Source organism: Gossypium hirsutum, chromosome A13 (assembly GCF_007990345.1).
Source record: "Gossypium hirsutum isolate 1008001.06 chromosome A13, Gossypium_hirsutum_v2.1, whole genome shotgun sequence".
Lineage (NCBI taxonomy): Eukaryota > Viridiplantae > Streptophyta > Magnoliopsida > Malvales > Malvaceae > Gossypium > Gossypium hirsutum.
Genome location: NC_053436.1, coordinates 96,243,978 through 96,266,881, shown reverse-complemented (window position 1 = coordinate 96,266,881; position 22,904 = coordinate 96,243,978). Strand labels below are relative to the sequence as shown.

Here is a 22,904-nt window from a genome sequence, read left to right as displayed (position 1 = left end):
CACTCCATGGCTCTACACAATAAGACACATGACTAAAGAGACACCATACCAAGCTCTGCCTTTAAATAAACTCTCCTCAATTACAAGAAAACTCTAAACTTATCTTACATACAACTAAAACTCTATCCAAATACCTTCATACCTTTTCAAACCTCCATAGCCTTCATTTTCAGACTTTATATCAACAAATCATAAAATGATATATCAATACAATAAGTTGTAACCTATAAGAAGGTCTTAACCTTCCCTTTGTTGACACGCGTGTGATTTCCTCTTTTTATATTTTTCTAAAATGATTAATTTTCAGTTTTAGTCTCTATGTTATTTTTAACTTTGAGGTTTAATCTTTATACTTCATTTTTAATCGATCCCTATATTTTTATAATGTTATTAGTTAGTCCAAATAATTAATATCGTTATCTTTTCAATCAAAATGTTACGTGTTTATATATAATTTGAATGCCTTAATGATCTTAGAGATTGATAAGTGGCTTCTCATTTCTTTTGGATTTGCCTTGCTCTTTTTTTCTTTTTTCTTTTTTTTACATTTTAAGACAATAGTCAAATTTCAGTTTTGACCCTTATATTTATGTTGAAACTTGATATTTAATCTATATATTTTAATTTTTGACATATTTTGGTCCTTTTACTTTTGTAATGTCATTAATTAGTCTAAATAGTCAATATTGTTAACTATTTCAATCAAAATGTTTATGCCAATTTTTCTTATTAAACCTATTCCAACAACAAAAAATTATTTTATCATTACAAGTTCGAATAGGATTTTTTTTTTTAATTCATATTAGTATTTTCAACATTACTTTTATTTTACATGATTACCAAGTGAATATATATTTTTTTAATCTCAAAATATCACATTAATGGGAGTAATAGAAGAATTTTAAAGAGATAATAACTAAATTTAAATTTTTAAATCTAAAAAATAGAAAGACTAAATTCTTAAAAGCAAAAATAAGAGACTAGATTTCTAATGCCACAAAATTAATAAGAATATAAAATATATTTTAACTTTAAAGAATAAAAAATTTACACACACAAATAATCAATCCAACATAAAAAGTAATCACTATTATAGATAGAGAAAGAAATTATCTCTATATTTATATTAGCTTAATTGATAAAAACACACATTGAATTGATTAGACATTGTGAATATATATATATATATGTTGGAGCAGACAATTTTTTAAGTTCATAAATCTTCGGTCTTCGCGACAAAACATGATCAAAAGTGGAACAAGTGACAACCAAATTACCAGAAAGACAGGCAAGGCCAGTGGCCACGGCTGATCTGGGTTTTTTTGTCTTTTTTTTTAGGTGTGGTGCTGGCTAGAGATTAGTCATCTAAAATAGCTTTTTTGGTGGTAGGATTTTGCACAACAAAAGCATGACATCTGAAAGCGTAAAAAGAAAAAAAAAAAAGTTTGTTGCCAATCCTCCACAATTATCTCATCTCTCCATATATTATCCCTTGCATCGCGTGGGCCATACTCCATGCCCCACGTGTCGATCCCTGTCACACTTGGGGAACTAGACGTGTCGGTCAACCATTGGGTGGACCCTCAGTTCACGTCATCATCATCATCATTATAAATATCAAGAATATATATCAATTTCATTTTCACTTGGTAACCGCTGCATGTCAATTATCAACCAGTTTGTGCATGGATTCAGCTAACCAAAACCTAGTATAAAGGATGAAAGTACCCTTTTAATTTCTCGTGGCGTGTCGTATCGAGATTGGATATGGTGGATTAAACAGTAAACAGATGCCAAGTTTGGTGTATTAAAGCCTTTTTATTACAAGAATAATAATGTCCATGCCAACACTATGCAACCATTTCTTCAGCAGCCTCTCTCTCAAGAAAAATAACCACAAGCTGTATGATGTTCTTCCCTGGTAAACTTTCAGAATCCAAACCAAAAACATTCTCAGTTTCTTCAGTGAATTAATCGTGACAAGTAGCAGCAATGGAAAGCACCGACTCCTCCACCGTCTCGCAGCGGCCGAACCTCCCACCAGGGTTCAGGTTCCACCCCACGGATGAAGAGCTAGTCGTCCACTATCTAAAGAAAAAGGCTACCTCAGCCCCTCTACCGGTTGCAATAATTGCAGAAGTTGATTTGTATAAGTTTGATCCATGGGAATTACCAGGTAAAACATTTTATCAAATATCTTTAGCGATACGACTGAAAATTAACAATTTTGTATATTAAAATAGTACTGGGTGAATTTGTTTGGGGTTTGCAGCTAAGGCTACGTTTGGCGAGCGTGAATGGTACTTCTTTAGCCCTAGAGACAGGAAGTATCCGAACGGAGCGAGGCCTAACAGGGCGGCAACTTCGGGTTATTGGAAGGCTACCGGCACCGATAAGCCGGTATTAAACTCGAAAGGGACACAAAAGGTTGGTGTGAAGAAGGCACTGGTTTTCTATGGAGGGAAGCCTCCTAAAGGGATCAAAACAAATTGGATCATGCATGAATATAGGCTTCCTGATAATAAGAATAACAACAAACCCCCTGGATGTGACTTGGGATACAAGAAAAACTCACTAAGGGTAATCTCTTTCTTCTTTTTTTTTCCATCAGTTTTAAATGAAGTTAATGGTTTTATTCTATTGATCTGAATTTGATTGTTTGGAACCTGATTTTCTTGCTTTATAGCTTGATGATTGGGTGCTATGTAGAATCTACAAGAAAAACAACACAAATAGACCCTTGGGATATGAAAAAGATGAGGCCATGGATGATATGGGTGGGCCAGTACCAACTTCAATGTCAATTGGCAGTCTTCAGTTCCAGACAAAGGGCACAAGTTGTGGAACATTTCTTGAAAATCATGAACATAACCTGTTTGATGGAATGCTGGGGAGTGATGGGATGAATAACAATGGTTCGATGTCTCACTTAGGACGTTGTTCAAGCTCAAAGCCAGACCTGTCTATGGTTAACCCTCTCAAAAGAAGTACCGTCCCATCGCTTTACTGGACCGATGAGGATACAGCCAGTCCTTCAACAAGCAAGACATTTCATGGGGATCATAGCAATGATGGAAGCCTGGAAAAACCAGACACAAATGGCTCAAATTCAATTGCAACCCTGCTTAGCCAGCTTCCTCAAACCCCTCACCTGCAACAACAAACAATGGTAGGGTCAATGGAGGATGGGATTTTTCGACCTTCATATCAACTTCCAGGCCTCAACTGGTACACTCTTAATTGAATTTTCAGGTACTGGGGTATTCTGTAGGTTTACCATTTTTATGCCCTTGAAGAAAATATTCCAAATTTTCAACTAGCTTAGGGAACTTTCATCAGTGTCATGTTTTACCTACTTGTTGGTAGGGAAAGAGATCGATGAGCCAAAGTTTCAACTCTTGAGCCATAGATATAGTTAAATTTTTATTAATATCTAGTGTTATACATATACATATAGTTTGATGTAGAAAAAGAAAAAAGAATAAAACTGATAGATAATATATATGTATAGATGTATATATACTATATTATATTTAATTTGCTTTAGGAATAACAGTGAAATATTGTATAGAAATCCTTCTTGTTGTAGAATCTTATTATTAATGATGATGCACAGTTTTAGGAATATAATGGTTATGGTTGGTTTACATCAAATATAGTGTACCATTATTGAATTTCCTTGTTCATTAATCAATAATAATCATGCTTTCTATGTGGTTGCTCACTTCCTCTACTTGAACCCTAGCCTAAATGCTTTGATTTTTTTTTTGGACGAAATAATTATAGTTTTTAATAATTAATAATAGAATATATATATTTGCTCTTTAAGTGTAAAATTTTACAAAATATAAGCACGAGCAAACATTTGATAATTTTTCTTTCTAGTCCATATTAAAATATTTGTATCTAATATATATATATTTAAAAAAAAAATGAAAGCAGAATATTCAAATGTGGATGTCATTTTCATTTCATTGTGAAGATATAGGTAAATGCTGGTGACTTTTCTTCGCTTTATCACAAAACGGAATCATTTATCTTAAAACCACACAAATTAAAGTCCCTTTAATTAAATTCCTTTCCATGGAAACCCCAAAATAACTTTATATAATTTCTTATAAAGTAGTGTTTAAATTTGGAAAATAATTTTTTTTTATACTTTCGCTAATTTTTTTATTAAATAATTTATTTTGTATTTTTTAAATATTTATAATGTCAAGTGTCATTGTCCACTTGCTTCACCAATCACCAGTCATGCCATTACTTAATGATAGAAGTGAATGTAATTTTTAACAAAAAGATCAATTTAATCTTTGATTTAATATATAAAATTTAATTTATCTATTTTTTTTAATAAAATAAGTAAAATGTAATTTAATTCTTCGTAGAAAAATCTCCATTATACTTTTATTCACTGATTCGAAAATTTATGTTATGGGGACATAGATAATTTATATTAAACAAAATAATCCAAGTAAACTTGAAATGCAGGTGAAAAAAGGGTCGCCCATTAGCTTGCTCTATTTTAGAATGGGTCATATAAATTTTTAAGGGAGATCCATTGTTTTTAATCTATCTACAAATTGGAATAATCCTTCACCAATTTGAAGATATTTTTACATAAAATCATATTAAATCGTGTAGAATTTTTAGGCCAAATTCAAGATTAATATGTAACACGCTCAACTATTAAATTTTTTAATTTAATTATTTAATTATTTGAAATAAAATATTTTAATTACATTACTTTTAATTTTTCTTTGTTACTTTTATTATAGATTTTAAGAGGTATTTTTTGAAGGTAAAAGGAAATTTAAAACAATGAAGTTTAAAATATAGAGTAAAAACTATTCAGTTGATTGTATGTAGGATATTTAATTATTATTTTTTAGTTATTTAAATTTTTGAAATTAAATATTTTAGTCGCAATTTTTTTAATTGTCGAAGAGAAGTCTAACATGGATTTTATTGTCAATGTTTACACATTCTATCAATTTGATTTTAAATCTATAAAATTCAACAAATTTAGCCCTCAATGTTTACAAGATTTGTTATTTTAATCCTACTTATAAAAATTATTCCAAAAATATTTTGATATTTAATTTTTTTTTAAAAAAAGTAAAGATAAAATTATTTTTTAGATTTTTGTAACCAAAATGACTTTCAACGATACATTCCACTTTGTGCTTTCTTTCATTCAATTGACGAAGCTGGAAATAGCAAATATTATGGTCTTGACTTGCAATCTCTCTCCAACGTCTGAATTAGAAATGATAAAGATACAAAAACACTAGAGCCAAAAACAAGTACTATCTATGTAACCAAGAGTAAGGTTGTTGAAGTTGGTGTTGTCAACCCAATGAATTTATAAATTTGTTAATTTTGAACTTTTTTCTGGTTTTAATTAGACATTTGAGATGAATAACGTAACCAAAAAGGGAGACTAAATCAAAAGAGATTGAATCAAAAATAGCTTTAATTTATGAGCTTTTCACATGTTTGGTTGATGAGAAAATGAGAATGGTTAACAAGAAAAATAAATATAAATTATAAAAAGTAAAAAGAAAAGTAAATACAAAAATATTTTTAAGATTTTTAAATATATGCTATAATTTTTTTTAGAATTAGAAATAAAATGATAAATTTTGTAAACATTGAAGGTTAAATTTGTTAAAGTTTTTAGATTAAGATCAAATTGATAGAATGTATAAACATGGGAGGGCTAAATTTATTATTAGGCCAATAAAAAAGTCAACCTTAGACTTCCGTTACTAAGTTGATGGCAATTGTGACTAAACTATTTAATTTCAAATAGACTTTTATTTTTATAATTGAGGGCAGGGATGAGATTATTTGGGATTGAACAAATATGGTTAATTTCGAATAGCATTGATTGCTAATAAAAAAACAAATATATGAATCTATCTCTTAAAAATAAAAGCTAAAACAAATTAATATATAACTTAAAATATATTGTTAGTCCATATATTTCTATAAAATTTGAGATTTAATCTCTATGCTTTAAAAGTTAAAAACCAATCCTCTTACTTTTTCAATTTAAAAACCCTAGTCCAATTATTATCTCATTAATAGATTCTGTCAAAACTTGTCAACTTAATATGTTTATTTTTCGTCAATTATATATCACGTCGTATAAGAACCACCTTATTATCATATTAAGTTGGCAACTTCTAACTTAAACTATTAATTATGATAATTGTAATAGCTCGTTTTCAGTGAAATCGGAACAGTGGTTTCAGGACCACAAATCCGAGTCTGTAAGAAATTTTTTTAATATTATTTTATGGTCTGAATTACGAAAGAACTATCGTCTGAAAATTTCACTAGGAAAATTTTACCTATTACATGTTTAATTGATAAAAGGACCAAATTGCATGAAATACAAAAGTTGAGTTCTAATAGCTATAAGTATCAAATAGCTATGGAATTCAAATTTTGAGGTCCTTAAATGGCAAACAGACCATTTAGAAGAGTTAGTAGATAAAGATGATTAGTCATCAATAGAAAATTAAGAACAAAAAAGGATAAAATTAGAAAGATGAAAAATAATAAAATAAAACAAAATATCATCATTTATCATCTTTCCTAAAATCAAAAGACGTGGAAACCCTAGTTTGAAGCTTAAAGATAAACAAGCTTACTTTGGCTCAATTAGGTGAGTATTCAAGTCTCTTTTTAAATGATTTTTATATTTTCAAGATTGTAATAACTTAATTTAGTAATCTCGGGGATTAATTTGTAAAGTTATCAAAGTACTAGGGTTTTTCCATTGATGAATATAGTTGAATTATGAAGTTTTATGGTAGAAAATGAAAGCTTGTTGATAGATAAACAACTTTTGTAAAGGGAATTTTGATGAAATTATGATTTAGGGACTAAATTGAAAAGTTATAAAATTCATGGAAAAATTCTAAATTTTATGAAATACATGAACTACTATTGTGATATGTAAAAATCGGCTAGGCTTGGAATAAGGATTAAATTGCATGAATTTCATTTTCCGAACCTAAAGATGAAATCGTAATTAATTAAAAGTATAAGGGAAAAATGGTAATTTTGCTAAAGATGTGAATTGAATTGAAATGAATATAAATTAATGTTAAATTCATTCGTATAGATCTGGATAGATCAAATACGAAGTCAGATCATGAAAAAGAAAACGGGTCAGATTAGTAGATTTTTCGTACACGAACAATTGTCGAGGTAAGTTCGTGTAATTAAATTGTATATTTATATGTTTTAAATTGAATGTTGTGTATGTGTATTGTATAATTGACATATATGAAATGTATTGTGTATTGTATAATTGACATGTATAAAAATCGATCACATATCCGATAATGCTCAATAAGTATTAAGTCCCGATTGAATAAATGAAATTCGATGGATACAGGGTTCCTGAATTGGTTGTGGTCCTACATATGTTGTGGACACACCACAGCTCGAAATAGCATCCCGTTATTAGCTCTCATGAGCATTTCGATATATGGCCCTCTCGAGCTTCTCGTTAATAGCTCTTTGAAGCATCCCGATTGGTTGTGATTCTGCATGTGTTGTAGACACTCCACAGCTCTTATAAACTTCCCGATATATGGCTTTTCATGAGCTTCCCGATTAAAGGCTCTTTGTGAGCTTCTTGATTAATGGCTCTCCGGAGCTTCCCGATATTGGCTCTCTTGAACTTCCCGATTTGTGGCTATTCGGAACTTCCTAATTAATGGTTCTTTGGAGCTACCCGTTATTGGCTCGCATGAGCTTCCTGTTATACAGCTCGGATAAGCTTTCCGTTACATGGCTCATATGAGTTTCTCGTTATATGGCTCAAGAGAGAGCTTTTCGTTTATGTGCTCATATGAGCATTCCCAAATATGAATTGACGGTTTACAGTTTTGTACACTTCATGTGTACTACCCTTGTATCTATTGATATTTTAAATGATTCAACGGGTAAATTTCCAATATGAGATGATATGAATTCAAGATGAATTACTATGAGAAATACTTGAAATAAAAAGATATGACATGTACATGTTCATGGACACTTGAAGTGATAAACACATGTATGTGGAAATTCAATATTGATGAGCTTATTCATGTTTCTTGGTATTTATGTGAATTACACGACTAACATGATTGATGAGGATATGTGTTTAGGCAAATGGCCAAATTGGCTTGAGCATGTTTATTTTCTTACCTTAAATGTGAATTAAATGGTAAGTTAATTTCCTGTTATATGAACTTACTAAGTATTAAATGCTTACTCTATTTTATTTCCTCTATTTTATAGTACTTCGGAAGCTCGTTGGGTTGAAGCTTGGTGGAGATATCTCACACTATCCATCATCTTGTTTTGGTATAAAAAGTAAATTAAATTTTAGGTTATAACGGCATGTATAGGCTAAAAGTGGTCAAGAATGGCATGTATGTGTTTGGTTGAAATTTAGCCATTGGTATGGCTTGTATTGGTATGTTTTAATATGTAAAAAGTAGACTTGATGTGTTGATGTGTGTTTGAAATGGATAAATGACGGAAATCATATAGGTATGTTGAGGTTTGGTTTGAGATAGTATAAATTTGGTAAAATATGCCTATATGTATGTCTGGTTTTTTTGGTAAGTTGGGATAATTGAACATATGAGTTGATATGTCATGTATAAGACTTCGTTTTGGCTTGATTTGGATGTATTGTATTAGCTTGAGAATATGTTAAAGTGTTGATGAAGGAAAAATACAAATTGGGTGAGAAATAAGGCTTGGAAATGACCTTATTTTGTCCACACAGGCAGAGACACGGGCGTGTGTCTCAGCCGTGTGTGACACATGGCTTAGCACATGGGTGTGTGTTTTGGCTGTGTGTCCCCTGCATTCTTTAAATTTCAAAACAGAATGCTCAGAATTAATCACACAGCCTGGCATACATGCATGTGGCTTGGCCATGTGACCCCTGCACCTATACACGGCTTAGCACACGGGTGTGTGACTTGGCCGTGTGACCCAAGTCAGAGAGTTACATGGGTACTAACACAAGCTGGGATACAACCGTGTGCCCTATTTTGAATGCCCACACGACCTGAGACACGGGCGTATGGCTCACACGGCCTGACCACACGAGTGTGTGTCCCCTTCACCTTGGAAAAATTTTGAAATTTTGTGAAAAATTTTCTGACTACTCGGTTTAGTCCCGACTTGTTTCTAATGTGTATTTTGGACCTTGAGGGTTCATATAAAGAACTTTATGAATAATTTTTTATATGAATGTTAAGTAATATGAATTGTCTATATTTGATCTGTATATTCCAGTAATGCCCCGTAACCCTGTTTCGACGACGGATATGGGTTACGGGTGTTACAATAATGATTAAACTTGAAATTTTAAATAAAAAGTAAAATTTATATTTTAACTTTTTAAATACAATGATTAAATCTCAAATTTTGTCAAACTACTATAACTAACAACATATTTTAACATAATATATATACCAGATTACTTACTATGTGTTCTATAGAATTATTGTATTCAATAATTAATTCTTATTAAACTAATTTTGATTAAAAAACTATTTTTAATTTACAACTAATATAGTCTCAAATTTAATTATAATATTTTATCAATAAAATATCTTTAAAATAATAAGTAATGTTATTCTGAGAAATCAAAGTTTACATTTTTTTTAAAGAATACAAATTTTATAAAATTAAGGGTTAGCTTAGCATTGCTTTTAAGAAGTGTTTTTAAAAAGTACAGTACAAAAGTGATTTTGAGAAAGCTTTTAAAAAGTTTAGTTTAAAATTTAAGTATTTAGTATTATCGTCAGAAAGTTCTTTTGAGAAAAAAAATTCATTTTAGACATGGTGTTATAAAGTAATAAATATACATTTAAATAATATTTAAATTAGTCAATATTATGATATTTTAGTAAGAATATAAAAAATAATTTATTATAATTTGTTGTTAATATTTTAATATATAAAATATAAATTTTAAATACTTTTTAAGCAATTAATATTAATTATTTATAAAATTTAATTTGAATATATAAACTATATTTTAAATATTAAAATATAACTAATAAAAAATTCAATATATAATATATTTAAAATAAAATTTCAAAAAAAAAGTAATTACATACCCAATATAAACATTATATAAAATACTTTATAAGGGTTAAAATTATCTTTTGTTCCTAAAAATGCTTTTGCCAAAAGCAAAATATAGAAAAAAATTGTTTTTGCTTTTAGGTTTAAAAGCACTTCTGACTTTAAAAATTGTCTATTTAGTATGCTTGTAACCCCAAAAGCATTTTTGAGTTGCAAAACTAAACTAAACCTAAATTGAAAAATGATAGAAATACATATTTAAAATGTTAATATACGCTTGAAATACATTTTCTTTAAACAAAATGTTCTTAATTTATTCCAAAAATAAATCAAGATATATTATTATATAAAAATCACTATAAATATTAATAAAAAAAGTTTAGTTATTATTTAAATATTAATGAAGATGGCATATCAAGCAAAGAGAGTGCCTACTTATTGTGATTTTAAACCTTCACATAATTTGTTTTCTTTGATTTGCTTTGCATACCAGCTCTCCAACTTGACTTGAGAAATACTAAACCTTTGAGAACCAAAGAAGAGCTGGTGCATTTGATTGTTTTCTAAAATGCTTTTATACCTTACTTTATATATATTATATATATATGATAAAATCATTTTTCACAACACATTCGGATCCATGTTTGGAAAATAATGTAAGGGTCTGTCCGGGTTAACAAATATGACAGTCAAACCAAAATAAAATGCACATATACATGCATGTGATTATATATATATATAGCCTCAGAATACAAGGTTTAAAGAGTATTCCTAGCCAAAAACCTCTGGTTCAAGGATTGCATTCCGCATACTAACGTGCCAAGCATGTCCACTTATTGATTAAACAAAATTCAACTGCTTGTTATTAGGGAAGTGTGTGTGTCAGTTTCAAGCAACAGGTTCAGAACCTAAAACATCTCTCTCAACCGCATTTAGCCTTATATGCTTCCCATCCTTGAAGGCGGTATTCGCGAGCTGCCTCTGCAGGGTTTGCTGCCTTTATGATTCCGCGCCCCACAATTATTATGTCACTACCCCTATCAAAGATGACCTGGAATATCGTTTATCTCGGTTACTAAAGCCGATAAGAGTAAGCAAAATGCCACTAGAAACGACAAAAACCAGCATCACACTAATATATAGTGCGTTTTGGGAAAAAAGACAGGGCTTTGACACAACAGGACAAGAGAGACATTTTCGTTGACAGCACATTTAAAAGAATTTTCCAGGAAAATTCATATATACAAAATAGCCTTACAGAGGAAGAGTTAAACTGTAGAACGAGCAATGATAGGACCAAATACTTACAGAATATGGAGTGTTATACTGTTGGCCAAGATCATCACCACCCTTTACCATTTGGACTCCAGGGGTTGCCTGAATGAACGCTGGATTTACCGGTGCCCCAGACCATGATGCCGGATTGACCGAGATAAAACCAATGACAAAATCAGAATGCTCTTCTGCAATTTTTACTGCAGCAGCCGTGTAGTCTCCCTTAGCAAGGTTACCAGCAGAGCTCATTTCTGCCAGTAGCAACAGGCCCCTACCGCGTGGCAAACCCTAAAAAATTTCCCCAAGAAAAGATTAGTTCTAACTCTGTATGTTAATTCTAGCTAAAAAGTACTGTTGGGCAATCATAACCAACCTTCAACTTCAGACCATCAACAATTCCAGGACCCGAGATTACGTGGGCATTAACAATATCAGCCCAATCCAATATACGAAAGATACCGCTGCAAAAGCATACATGCCAGAAGCAGTAAGACAAGAGCAAAGGCATCTAGCAGAAAAGGGAAACTTAGGCTGCAAAAACTGAATATTACCCTTCACACTGCATTGTCACTGTGTTACCAATATCGGCAAATTTACGGTCTTCGAAGATCATAAAGTTATGTCTTTCTGCAATCTTCAGTTGAAATGTCAAAAATAGCACTGTTAGTTTAACTTAGCAGTAACATCTCTATTAATAACAACTGGTTCACACAATCTGACATAATCTATAATGAAAATCAATAACTTTCTTCATCACTAGGTTTAACCTGAATACCGAAAATAGATGCAAGGATGATAAAGTTATACTTTCATAGAAAATCAAAACGATTTCTCAAGAATGGCCATAGTTCGGGAAATATAAGCACAAGACATTCAATAAGCATATGAGACTTACCAGACAAAGTTTAGAGCCAAAATCTGGAGTGAAATCGGGGAATATGTCAACATGAGTCTTCAATAAACAGATTTCTGGTCCAACCTGCATAGAAATTCAAATATGGAGCAAACGATTTTCTAACAAGTTAATACAAACTAAAATCCACTTAACAGACATCCTTTTAAGACTCAAGTCTAAGTTTAAACATTAACACCGAACTTAACATAGTTTCTAACCCCAATATATCAAAGCTTAGTCACAACTCAAAATCCCATGATTATTATATCAACAGAAAAGAATTTGATGTACAAAGACATAGTTAAGATATAAAAGTACGGCAAAATATGATGCTGTAAGTAACACTGCCTAAGTTTCCAAAGTATAAATTCCATAAAAGAAAACTTACTTTCCATACTTTCAAACACAAAAAAGAAAATTCTCATCCTAGAATACTTCAAAACTTCGCTGATAAACTAAAACCATTTTACCTTCTCAGCAATATCAAGCAACTCAGCAGCAGTCCCAACATCAGCAGCCAAACAAAGATTACTGTGTTTCTTAACCATAACCTCAAAGAGCTTTTTCCCAGTTGGATTCTTAGCTAACTTAGCCCTTTCTTCAAACCCCAAACTCTTAACCCTCGCTTTCTCAACCTTTGGCACCGCCACTTTCTTGGTCTCTTCCAAAAACTTCATAACCAAAGTCTCCATCTCCGCCTCCAACTTCCCTTTCGCTCTCAAAACCTTAACCATCTGTGTTAAAGTAAACAGAGCATGAAGCTTAATCCCATTCTCCTCCAACGTCTGCCTTCCGCCTTGTTCTCTATCTATAACCACCACGGCGTCCGTCACCTTGATTCCCAACGCCCGTAACGGCGCAGCGGTTTCAAGAACAGATGCTCCAGATGTTACGAGGTCTTCAACTATCAAACAAACTTGGCCCTTTTCGTAAACGCCTTCGATGGACTTTGCGGTACCGTAATCCTTCACTTCTTTGCGGCGCATGAGCATGGAGATGGAGGTGTCGAGGGAGATGGAGGTGGCGATCGGGAGGGCGGTGTAAGGAACGCCACAGATGAGGTTAAAGGGTGTTTGGGGAGGGAGGGAAGAGAGGAGGGATTGGGAGATTTGGCGGAGGAGGGAAGGGTAGGAGATGATTAGGCGGAGGTCTATGTAGATAGGGGAAGAGATGCCGGATTTTAGCCTGAAGTTGCCGAATTTAACGGCGGAGATTTCGTGGAGTTGGAGGATGAGAGACTCTACTGATGACATTGTTGTTGCGGCGGCAACTGGTAGTGCTGATGGTGCAGGTGAGTGGAGAAGTGGTAGTGGGAAAGGGAGAGTGCTCTGATGCTTAATAAAAAAGTAAAGCCAGTTGACATACGTCTTCGTGTGGGTCGGGCTAAGTCGGATGATTACGTAAAAAAAAATCATAATTTTTGTTAAAATTTATAATCCAATTCAAATTACTCCAATGTACCCAAAAAGTAAGTGGAATATTTTTTTCAAAAAATTCATTAAGTAGTCTCCATTTTGAAAACCCAATTTCTTTTTCCCATCATTTTAGCCACTTCTGTCACTATCTGTTTTGATTTTAATCACTCTATTATATTTCTGTTAATAGAAGTTCAAGCTGCCATTTTTATAATTAACAAATAATTTTTATAATAGGAGAGGTGGTAATGATGTGAAGGTATGGTGAGAAATGGTGGTGATATTTGAGGCAAATGGTGGTTCCGCTTACAACTGATCACTCAATTTCGAAAGTCTACTAAAACAATAAAAGGTTTTGGACAACATGCGATATCCGAAAAATAAGTTTGGGTAAAATTTAAAATTTATTTTTTATATGGGCTGAGCTTTAGACAAGATTTTTGCTCGAGACTAACCGGTCCCAAATATATTATGTTCTAAAAAATACTATATTAATTATATATGTTAAATAATAATTATATAATTAAATCATTAACTCAATTACAATTAAACCATTACCCAAAATCTAAAAAAAAAAATTACCCAAAATATAAATTTTAAAAAATTATATTTATTACAATAAATATTATTATATTTATTTTTGTTTTTTAATATAATAAAACATTTCTTATATTTATGGTAGTGTTTTTTAATATAGCTACTTTTTAATGTATTTTTAATGTGTTAGAAAAGTTTCATTTTAGCATTTTTAGTGTATTATATTTTTTAAAAATATTTTAAATAAAATAATCTAAAAAAAATATAGGTGGGCCAAGTCGGCCCGAATTTACCTTTCTTAAATTGGACTAGACTTGAGCAAAAAAATAAGCTCATTTTTTGGGTTGGATCAATCCCGAACTTGAAAAATTAGTCTAAATTCTTTACAGGAGCTCAACTTAAACTCGATTAATCCCAGCCCATGAGCACCTCCAATTTAACTAGTGATGGGTTATGTCAATGTGGTGACGGATTGGTGGTTGAAATGATAAGGATGAAGAATATGGAATTTAAAATATTATGTGGAAATTTTATAATTTATTTATTAATTATAAAAATGCCAACTTAGACTTTTGTTAATAGAAATATTAAGCGATTAAAATGAAAAAAAAAAGAGTGCCTAAAATGATAAGAAATTTAAGTGCTTAAAATGAAAATTTATAAAAATTGAGTGATTATTTATATAATTTATCTTAAAAATTTTATATTGATATTTGTATTTTTATTAAAATTAAACAAAATAGTAATTTTAATAAGAAATATTAGTTGATTTGTTTTTTGACTTAGAAAGGTTCAAAACGTAAGACACATGAATCATATGTTTGGCTCTACTCTCATATTTTTGTATTCATTATTATTTAATATATATTTAATTATCATTCATAAATTAAATTTTACATTTAATAAATGATTGCTTTTAATTAGCGTTCATCAATGTATTAAATTTTAATGGATAGAAAAATAATGGACCAAGTCCTAATTTAGTAACAAAGACATGTAAGTAACATTTTTAAAAATTTGTATGTTGGGTTAATGTATTAGACTTACTTAGTGTAAGTAATAACTTTTTTCTTTTGTAAAATAATAAAATGAGATAACTATATTAAGCTAAAATGAACAAAAGCACCAAAAGTCTTGTCTTTCTCAAAAGTGTCAATTAACTCCCTAAGCTTATCTTCAACCACTTGTATACCCACTTTCTCATTAGAAGACATTTTGGCTATAAGACTAGCGACTTGATTACTCTTCCTAGGCAAATGCCTTATCACTCAATGATTTCTGCTCTGTATCACCTGTTGAATTCGCCAAAGCAAAGTTGAATTTGAAGACACAGAGTAACCTTCTTGGATAGCTTTTATCACCTCCAAACAATTTGTTTGAACCAAAGCCCTATCATGCTCCATTTCTTATAACAAGAGGTAACCATCCCAAATGCCCCATAACTTAGAATAAAAAATTGAACAGTCACCCAAAGCATGACTAAAATTGACAATCCAATCCCCAAATTGGTTTTGCAACACACCGCCAGAAAAGGCAGACCTTGTACTTACATTCATCGCACCATTACTATGTAAATAAACAAAGTTACCTAAAAATGATTGACCTTGAATACCAATACGCATACCAGGTGGGCTATTCTTATGTGCAAACAAAAATTTTCGAGCCCAACTTAACGAAACTTTAAAAATCTCAAAAGCATTCCAAGACAAGTCTTGGAATATGAATAAATTTTTATTCTTCCAAAGACGCCACGCAATTAGGAAAAAAATGCAAAGTCAATCAACATCCGTAGAAAGCAAACCCAATGTAAAAGATAAATTAGAAACTAGCCATTCAACAAGATTGCTAAAAAAAACGATTACTTTGACTTACGGGCACCACTTGCAACTAGACCTTTTTCGCCGCAGCACAATCTCTAAGAACATGAAGAATGTCGTTTGAGCCATGACTACAAATTGAGCAAGAAGGATCCCGTCCAATTCCACACCTAATTTGTTCCATGTTTGTGAGTAGTCGTTGCATAAAGACAAGCCACATAAAGAGACGAACTTTTTGCGGTCCCTGAAGCTTTCATATAGTTTTCCAAGACTCATCTCTAGGATTCCAAGAATTATCCCGAATCATGTGATATGCACTCTTAATTAAGAAAGATCAAGTAGGGATACGACTCCAAACAATCCTATCCTAACCCACTAAAAGATGAGGAGGCAAGATACTCACCATGCGCTTAACAATATCTTCTGACACCCACACACGAAACAAATCAAGATTCCAAACACCCTCTTTAGTTTCCATCTCATTAAGCCTACAATCAAATTCCATGTGAACATATGAAGGAATTTTTCTTATCAGAGGGCCTACACTCGCAACCCAGGGGTCCTTCTAGCATCGAGTTGATCTACCATCCCCACAGACCACACTAGATTGTCCCGAAGTAAGGGCCAAACCTTAAAGAGAGCCCTCCAAAGAAATAAACCCTTTGAAACACTATCCAACATAATGTATTACCATTCAAAATCAAATTAAACCTCAATTTCATCAGAAAATATTTGTTCTAATCCTCCAAACGGTGAAGCCCAAGACCTCCACAAAAACGACGTTGACAAACTGAATCCCAGTTAACTAACATTAATTTATTCCTTCCATCGAAGATCCCCAGATAAACTGTCTAGCCAAACATTCAATCTCCTTACAAATACCTTTAGATATCATTACAAACTGCATAAAGTAATTTGGAATGGATAAAAGCAGAGCAAAAAATTAAAATTTTAAAAATCAACTCGGTTTGTGATATTTATAGCAATAAATCTTAAACCGAAAACATACATGTGTTTTGGATAGTGGATCCTTGACGTTTTTTGGCTTTCAACCAAACAATAATCTCCACTATTCTCGTACCACGAATTGTTTCGAATGTGAGCTTGAACCAATTGAATCAAAACACAGAATTAGAAAATATTTTCTTTTATCTTTGAGGTGAAAACGAGAATTCTCTCTTTTTTAATAGAAATCGGTAGAATTGTTATTTTAAAAAAATATATTTAATAGTTGAGAATAAATTATTTCTACTTTTCAGCAGAGTAACAATCTCTCCAAGTTATATAAATAACTCTACCGGTGCCATCTAATTATAAGGAAAGAATGTAAAATCGTTGTTGAATTGTAGAGGTTTATTTCAAATAAAAAAATAACTTTCTAGTCCAACTAGGAGAATGAGAGAGGCTAATAGGGTGTGCTTCCTCTCATATATGTATTATGATGGGGATTCGGGCCTCAATATATTGAGCCTAATTATATATGCTTTATGGACTTTTAACCTGGCACTTTATAATTTAATCTAACCCAATACATATTTTTTTATTTTTCAAAATAAATATTAATTTTTTAATTAAATAATTTTCTAATCCTAATTTTACCCCCGATAAAATTATGATAATTTTACTCTTGATAAAATTTCTAAGAAAATATATTTAATATTTCACAACTCAACTTTTCACTATGACCAAATGATTTATTTTCATTTTCGAGCTTTAAAATTGCTCAAAATATAGACTCATTCTTCCGATCATTTCTGAGTAATCCATATATATATTTACAAATAAATCATTTCTCATTTCCATTTTCATTTTCATTTCCATTTCCATTTTTTTGAGAAACTCACATTCATTTTCAAATGATTTCATATCTCCATTTCAGAGAAAACCATAATCATTTTTGAATGTTTTCCATTTCTCTATTTCTATTCATCCCGTTCATTTTGATTCAAACACACAATTTCTTTCTAGTTTCATCGAATTAGCAAAGGGGTCGATTGGACATATGTAATTAGGGCTCAAAATGATTTATAATTAAGTTTTCACCTATTAATTATAAACTCATTTAGTTACAAAGTCATTCTACTATAATATCATAACTAAGCTCTCCCTAACGACCTACCATTACGAAAGTAACTATTCAGTGCTTATTTAATGACATTTTTATAAGTGTGTTACCATCATAGTATATCCTTAATCTCTTTGGAATAATGTTCGTTCTCCCAATATGATCATATTTTATCTCATGGTAACAATTACATATTTCTTCATGAAAAGTCAATCACCATCAAATAGTGATCAAATCATCCATCACAAAGATGAACGACTCATGACCATATTTACTTTTCATCGACCATGTAATGCCTATAAAAGGATATCATTTACTCATGTATCGAGCTATGAATTACATTGTTGTGAATGACACTACATATTGCAAAAATTGTACATCCAATGCACCATTTTTTGGTTCCTTATCTATTCGAACTCAGGCTTTTATTTGCATTAAAGTGTACGAGTCACGCATACATAGTCCACTATCCACTCGATATTTTAGTGTGCCACACTATAAACGTCACAAGTGAATAGATCCATAAACGGATTCAGAATCTATTCTACTTGGGTCTAATCTGATGTACTGCCAATCCAATCAATCACATTTATGTCCCTATCTTCTAGGAGTCATCCACTTCAATGCCCAAGACAAAGTATCTCCCCAATTGGACTTAATAGATGGTATATTAGTCTTTCAATTGGTTTGCTCATTTCTAATTAAATTAAAAACATGTTTAGGTTCCTATACTAATACAAATTATTTTTCTATATTAAGATTCAACGATGTAATACAGCTGAATATTGGTTAAACAATATACTACAAATGAGCAACATTTACTTCCATTTTGCTTTGTGTGCAAAAACCATGTGAAGACAATATACAAAGTATCAATGTAATTCATGAATAGTTTTATTAACCAGTCTATTCGAAAAATTACAAGTGTACTTAGACGAAAGTACTACACTTAAGGCACTAGATCCAACAAGCTCTCCCAACTAGAGACAACTGCCTGGTATCCCAACTATGTAACCTTTCACGAACCTTATCCACCTCAAATCTAAGGGTGCTATTGGTGACTCGAGAAAAAGAGGAACACCTAGGTACGAACCGAGATTTTCCACTCTATAAAAACCAAGCAGACTACTCATTCCACCCTTAGAGCTTCATCAACTCCTTTCGAGAAAAAAATATTTGTCTTCCTTGCATTAACATGATGACTAGAAAAAGCTCATAAAAACAATACAAAATATCCTTAAAAAGTTAGGCATGCTTCAAATTCATTCTACTAATATAACCAAATCGTCAACAAAGAAAACATGCGACAACTCCAACCTTACTCTAGACAATCTTATAGGATGCCTTTGGCCATTCAAAATTGTAGAGTGGAAACTATGTCCGAGCTATTCCATACACAAAATAAATAAATACGAGGACAAAGGATATCCCTAACAGATCCCCTTAGTCAGCCTGAACTTCTATGTTGGAACCTCATTTCGTAAAACTTATATGGTGTAGGTCAATGTTGCAGACATAAAAACCTTCCTCGAAAAGTTTGGAATGCCAGCAACTCTAAGCAAGGCATCAATAAAAGCCCAACGCACTCGATCATAAGCTTTCTCCAAATCGATTTTAATGGTCATCCAAGATTTCTTATTATTATTGCCTCTCATTAAGTAAATGGTTTCCTACGCAATGAGGATGTTATCCATTATTATTGAAAATTAGTCTACACTAATACTAACCTTTTTGAAAATTATTATTGTAGTCAATGTGATGAGTAGTTATTTCATGGTAATTTATTTGGCTCTTCAATTTTATAAAAAAGTTATTTTAAATTTTTATTTAATTTTTTTCTCTTTTTTAGCCATTGAACTTGTATTTTTTATCAAATCACCTAAAAATAGATAAAAATATTAATGTTTGTTAACTTTGTTGATGTGACGTACATATTGATTGGACATAGATAACACATTAACATTTAATTAATTTTTAAAATTTTAAAAAAATATATAATTTTTAAATATTTTTAATGATTTTAAAATTTTAAAAATAGTTTTTATTTTTTTGAATTTTTAAATTTTAAAAAATAGTCTCGCCATTAAGGAAGTAGTATTCACCATCAGTCTTCACCATTACTTTGCTAACAATGCAATGTTAAATTTTGATAAATCTCGAAAACCCATACCGCCTTCATTCCAAGAGCACCAATGCAACCCAGTCTTTCCAGCTTTTTTCTACCACTAGAATCGTGCAATCACTGTTTCTAGTTCCCTACACAATGAACTAGGTAAAAGAAAACATGACATCGCACACATTGGGATTGCTTCCAACACTGGTTGGAAGAAGTAAAAAGAAGCTTTCTCTCATCTCTGTGACAAGATGCGTCCTAAGTTTAATATTTGGGCTAATCGTTCTCTCTCCCAAAGAGGGAAAGAGGTCTATATTAAGTCAGTATTACAAGCTTTGCCTATCTATTCTATGTCCTGCTTTTCACTTCCCAAAACTCTTTGTCACAAATTAGACAGAATTATGAATAGGTTTTAGTGGTAGAAAAGCGCTACTCGAAAGGCTATGCATTGGTTTAGTTGGTCTGAATTAAGTAAACCTAAGGATCAAGAGGGAATGGGTTTTCGTGACCTATGTAAGTTTAATATCACCTTTTTGGTGAAGCAGGGTTGGCGATTTATAGTTAAACCAGATTCGTTAGCTGCCCGTATCTTTAAAGCTAAACATTTCCCGCATATAAGCTTCTGGTCTGCTCATTTGGGAACAAACCCATCATATGTATGGCGTGGTATTTTCGCAACTAGAAAGGTTTTGGAAGATGGTGCGGGTTGGAGAGTGGGCTTGGGTATAAATATCTCGATATGGAGAGATAGTTGGCTTTCAATATGGGTGGGGGGAATTCGTAACACAGTGGTTAATAATATAGTTTCTATGGTAGTAAACTTAATAGATCACAACTCAAAAAGCTAGAAAGAGGAAGTCATTACCAGTGCGTTTACTTTTGGAGGAAGCTGAGGCCATTAAGTCCCTCTATCCCGCTCGGTTGACGAAGACATGATTGTTTGGAGGGGTGATAGATCCGGCGAGTATTTTATCCGTAGTGGCTACATGACCCTCATCGACCTTCAAAATACAGAGGAAAGCTCCCAAGATTACAGTGCAGTTTAAAAAAAATTATGGCTCCTAGACATCCCTTCTAAAATTAAAATCACTATTTGGAGACTATTACACAATATGATTCTCACTGCTATATCCTATACAATAGGCAAATTACGCCTTCTCCTTTATGTCTAAGGTATGGCTTGTTTCCAAAATCAGCCATGCATGCCATTTTGAAGTATGGACCTGCAAATGAAGTATGGAGTCAATTGGGTTTACACTGGGTAACAGATCCTTATTGTGATACTTTTTGGTATTGGATAGCTTATGTTTTTCAGACGAATGATGCTATCGGTTGTAGTAAAATTCTAACTACGATGTGGCTGTTGTGGCATGCTCGCAATCAATATGTGATGGAGGGTAAACAACAATCAGTTCAGGAGATAAGAATAAAAATTGAGAGCTTTATAATGCAGAGTTCAGTGATTAAAGAGAGATTACCTAAAAAGTAAAGATCCATGTCGTCCAAGTGGTTGTCCCCTGAAAGAGTGGTTGTAAAGATTAATTTCGATGCAACGTTTAAATAAAATCTACATCAGTCTTGCTCAAGTTTCGTCATCAGAAATGATTTAGGGTTGGTTATGGGAAGTGGGTCAATTCTGAATAGTAACGTTGCTGATGCTTTCTCAGCTGAGGCTTTGGCATGTCTTCAAGCCTTAACCTTTGCTAAGGAAATGGGGTTCTCACAGGTCGTGATTGAAAGGGATTCTAGAATGACTATAATGAAGGCTCGTAGAGGGATCACGGATAGATCTGTGATTGGAATTTTTATTGAAGATATTAGAGTGATGGCCCTTAATTTTATTTATGTTTTATTTCAACATACAAATTAAGATTCAAATAATATTTGCTTCTAAAATTGCTAAAAATGGTTTTAAGCTGGGCAACTCTCATTTCTAGTTTGAAGATTTACCTCATGAAACAGTTGAAATGGTTTACCAAAATTGACGGTCATTACAGCTTCCTGAAGGGACTTGATTCGACGATTGCTTGTGACCTTTTGACTGGAAGACGATCGAAGTTCTGGGTTTGGATGATTTCTATTTGGAAGAGAAGATGGAAGGTCTCCTTCTGCTGATGAATCGTTTCCTCTGCTCCGAGGCAGTTTTTCTTCTTTTCTTTGTGTTTTAGTTTTTATCCTTGCTATTTATTGTTTGTTTCTTTATAGTTGTTTGTTTGTTCCCCATCTGCCTGAAAAGACAGACTTATATTTATGGGGGTTGTTGGATTTGTTTTTTTCTTTTTCTTTTAATACAATTTCTGTCTCGGTATTTTATATAAAAAAATTTTAAGTATGTTTTTATTTTAAAAATTAAATATGGTTGCATTTTTAACTTAATACACACAAACAGTCCATGCACCACACAAGTATACAAATTAGTTTTTCTTTTATTTTTCTTTGCCTATTTTCTCTCACAAAGTAAGGTTTTATTTGGATGTATAGCAGGTTTGGTTATGATGAGATTGAAAATAGCAGTGACAATAATATTAAATATTTAACAATAAAATTAAAATTAATACTGAAAAGTGTATTTAGATTCAACTGAATTAATGTGGTTAACTTAATGTAAAAAAATAATTCAAAATCTTTATTAAAGGTGAAGACAATGAAGCTTTACTATCCAAGTCAA

At 31.9% G+C, this 22,904-nt stretch overlaps 2 protein-coding genes and 1 long non-coding RNA gene across 3 annotated transcripts; 1 reads left to right on the top strand and 2 right to left on the bottom strand.

The window, feature by feature from the left end:
* The first annotated feature begins 1,650 nt into the window (after nt 1-1,650).
* On the top strand, nt 1,651-3,724 carry LOC107895283 (NAC transcription factor 56). Its single transcript, XM_016820578.2, has 3 exons — nt 1,651-2,176; nt 2,273-2,580; nt 2,687-3,724. Exons 1-3 carry the CDS (start codon nt 1,993-1,995, stop codon nt 3,242-3,244), a joined length of 1,050 nt encoding a protein of 349 aa, XP_016676067.2. The 5' UTR covers nt 1,651-1,992; the 3' UTR covers nt 3,245-3,724.
* Nucleotides 3,725-10,816: 7,092 nt separating this feature from the next.
* Nucleotides 10,817-14,593, bottom strand: LOC107895284 (uridine 5'-monophosphate synthase). Its single transcript, XM_016820579.2, has 6 exons — nt 12,760-14,593; nt 12,290-12,373; nt 11,946-12,028; nt 11,768-11,855; nt 11,428-11,682; nt 10,817-11,170 (listed from the first exon to the last, which is right to left on the bottom strand). The coding sequence occupies exons 1-6, from the start codon at nt 13,702-13,704 to the stop codon at nt 11,042-11,044; spliced, it is 1,584 nt and encodes a 527-aa protein (XP_016676068.2). The 5' UTR covers nt 13,705-14,593; the 3' UTR covers nt 10,817-11,041.
* Nucleotides 14,594-17,915: 3,322 nt separating this feature from the next.
* LOC107895285 (uncharacterized) lies at nt 17,916-22,462 on the bottom strand. Its single transcript, XR_001683475.2, has 4 exons — nt 22,187-22,462; nt 21,715-21,753; nt 21,102-21,237; nt 17,916-19,325 (listed from the first exon to the last, which is right to left on the bottom strand). It is a non-coding gene; the product is annotated as an uncharacterized lncRNA (long non-coding RNA).
* Nucleotides 22,463-22,904: the final 442 nt, after the last annotated feature.

Coding starts and splice junctions, on each gene's coding strand:
- LOC107895283 (XM_016820578.2), top strand. CDS start 1,993: ATGGAAAGCACCGACTCCTCCACCGTCTCGCAGCGGCCGAACCTCCCA. Junction 2,177..2,272: donor TGATCCATGGGAATTACCAG/GTAAAACATTTT, acceptor TGGGGTTTGCAG/CTAAGGCTACGTTTGGCGAG. Junction 2,581..2,686: donor ACAAGAAAAACTCACTAAGG/GTAATCTCTTTC, acceptor CTTGCTTTATAG/CTTGATGATTGGGTGCTATG.
- LOC107895284 (XM_016820579.2), bottom strand. CDS start 13,704: ATGATTTTTTTTTACGTAATCATCCGACTTAGCCCGACCCACACGAAG. Junction 11,683..11,767: donor TTGATGGTCTGAAGTTGAAG/GTTGGTTATGAT, acceptor GAAATTTTTTAG/GGTTTGCCACGCGGTAGGGG. Junction 11,171..11,427: donor AGTATAACACTCCATATTCT/GTAAGTATTTGG, acceptor ACGATATTCCAG/GTCATCTTTGATAGGGGTAG.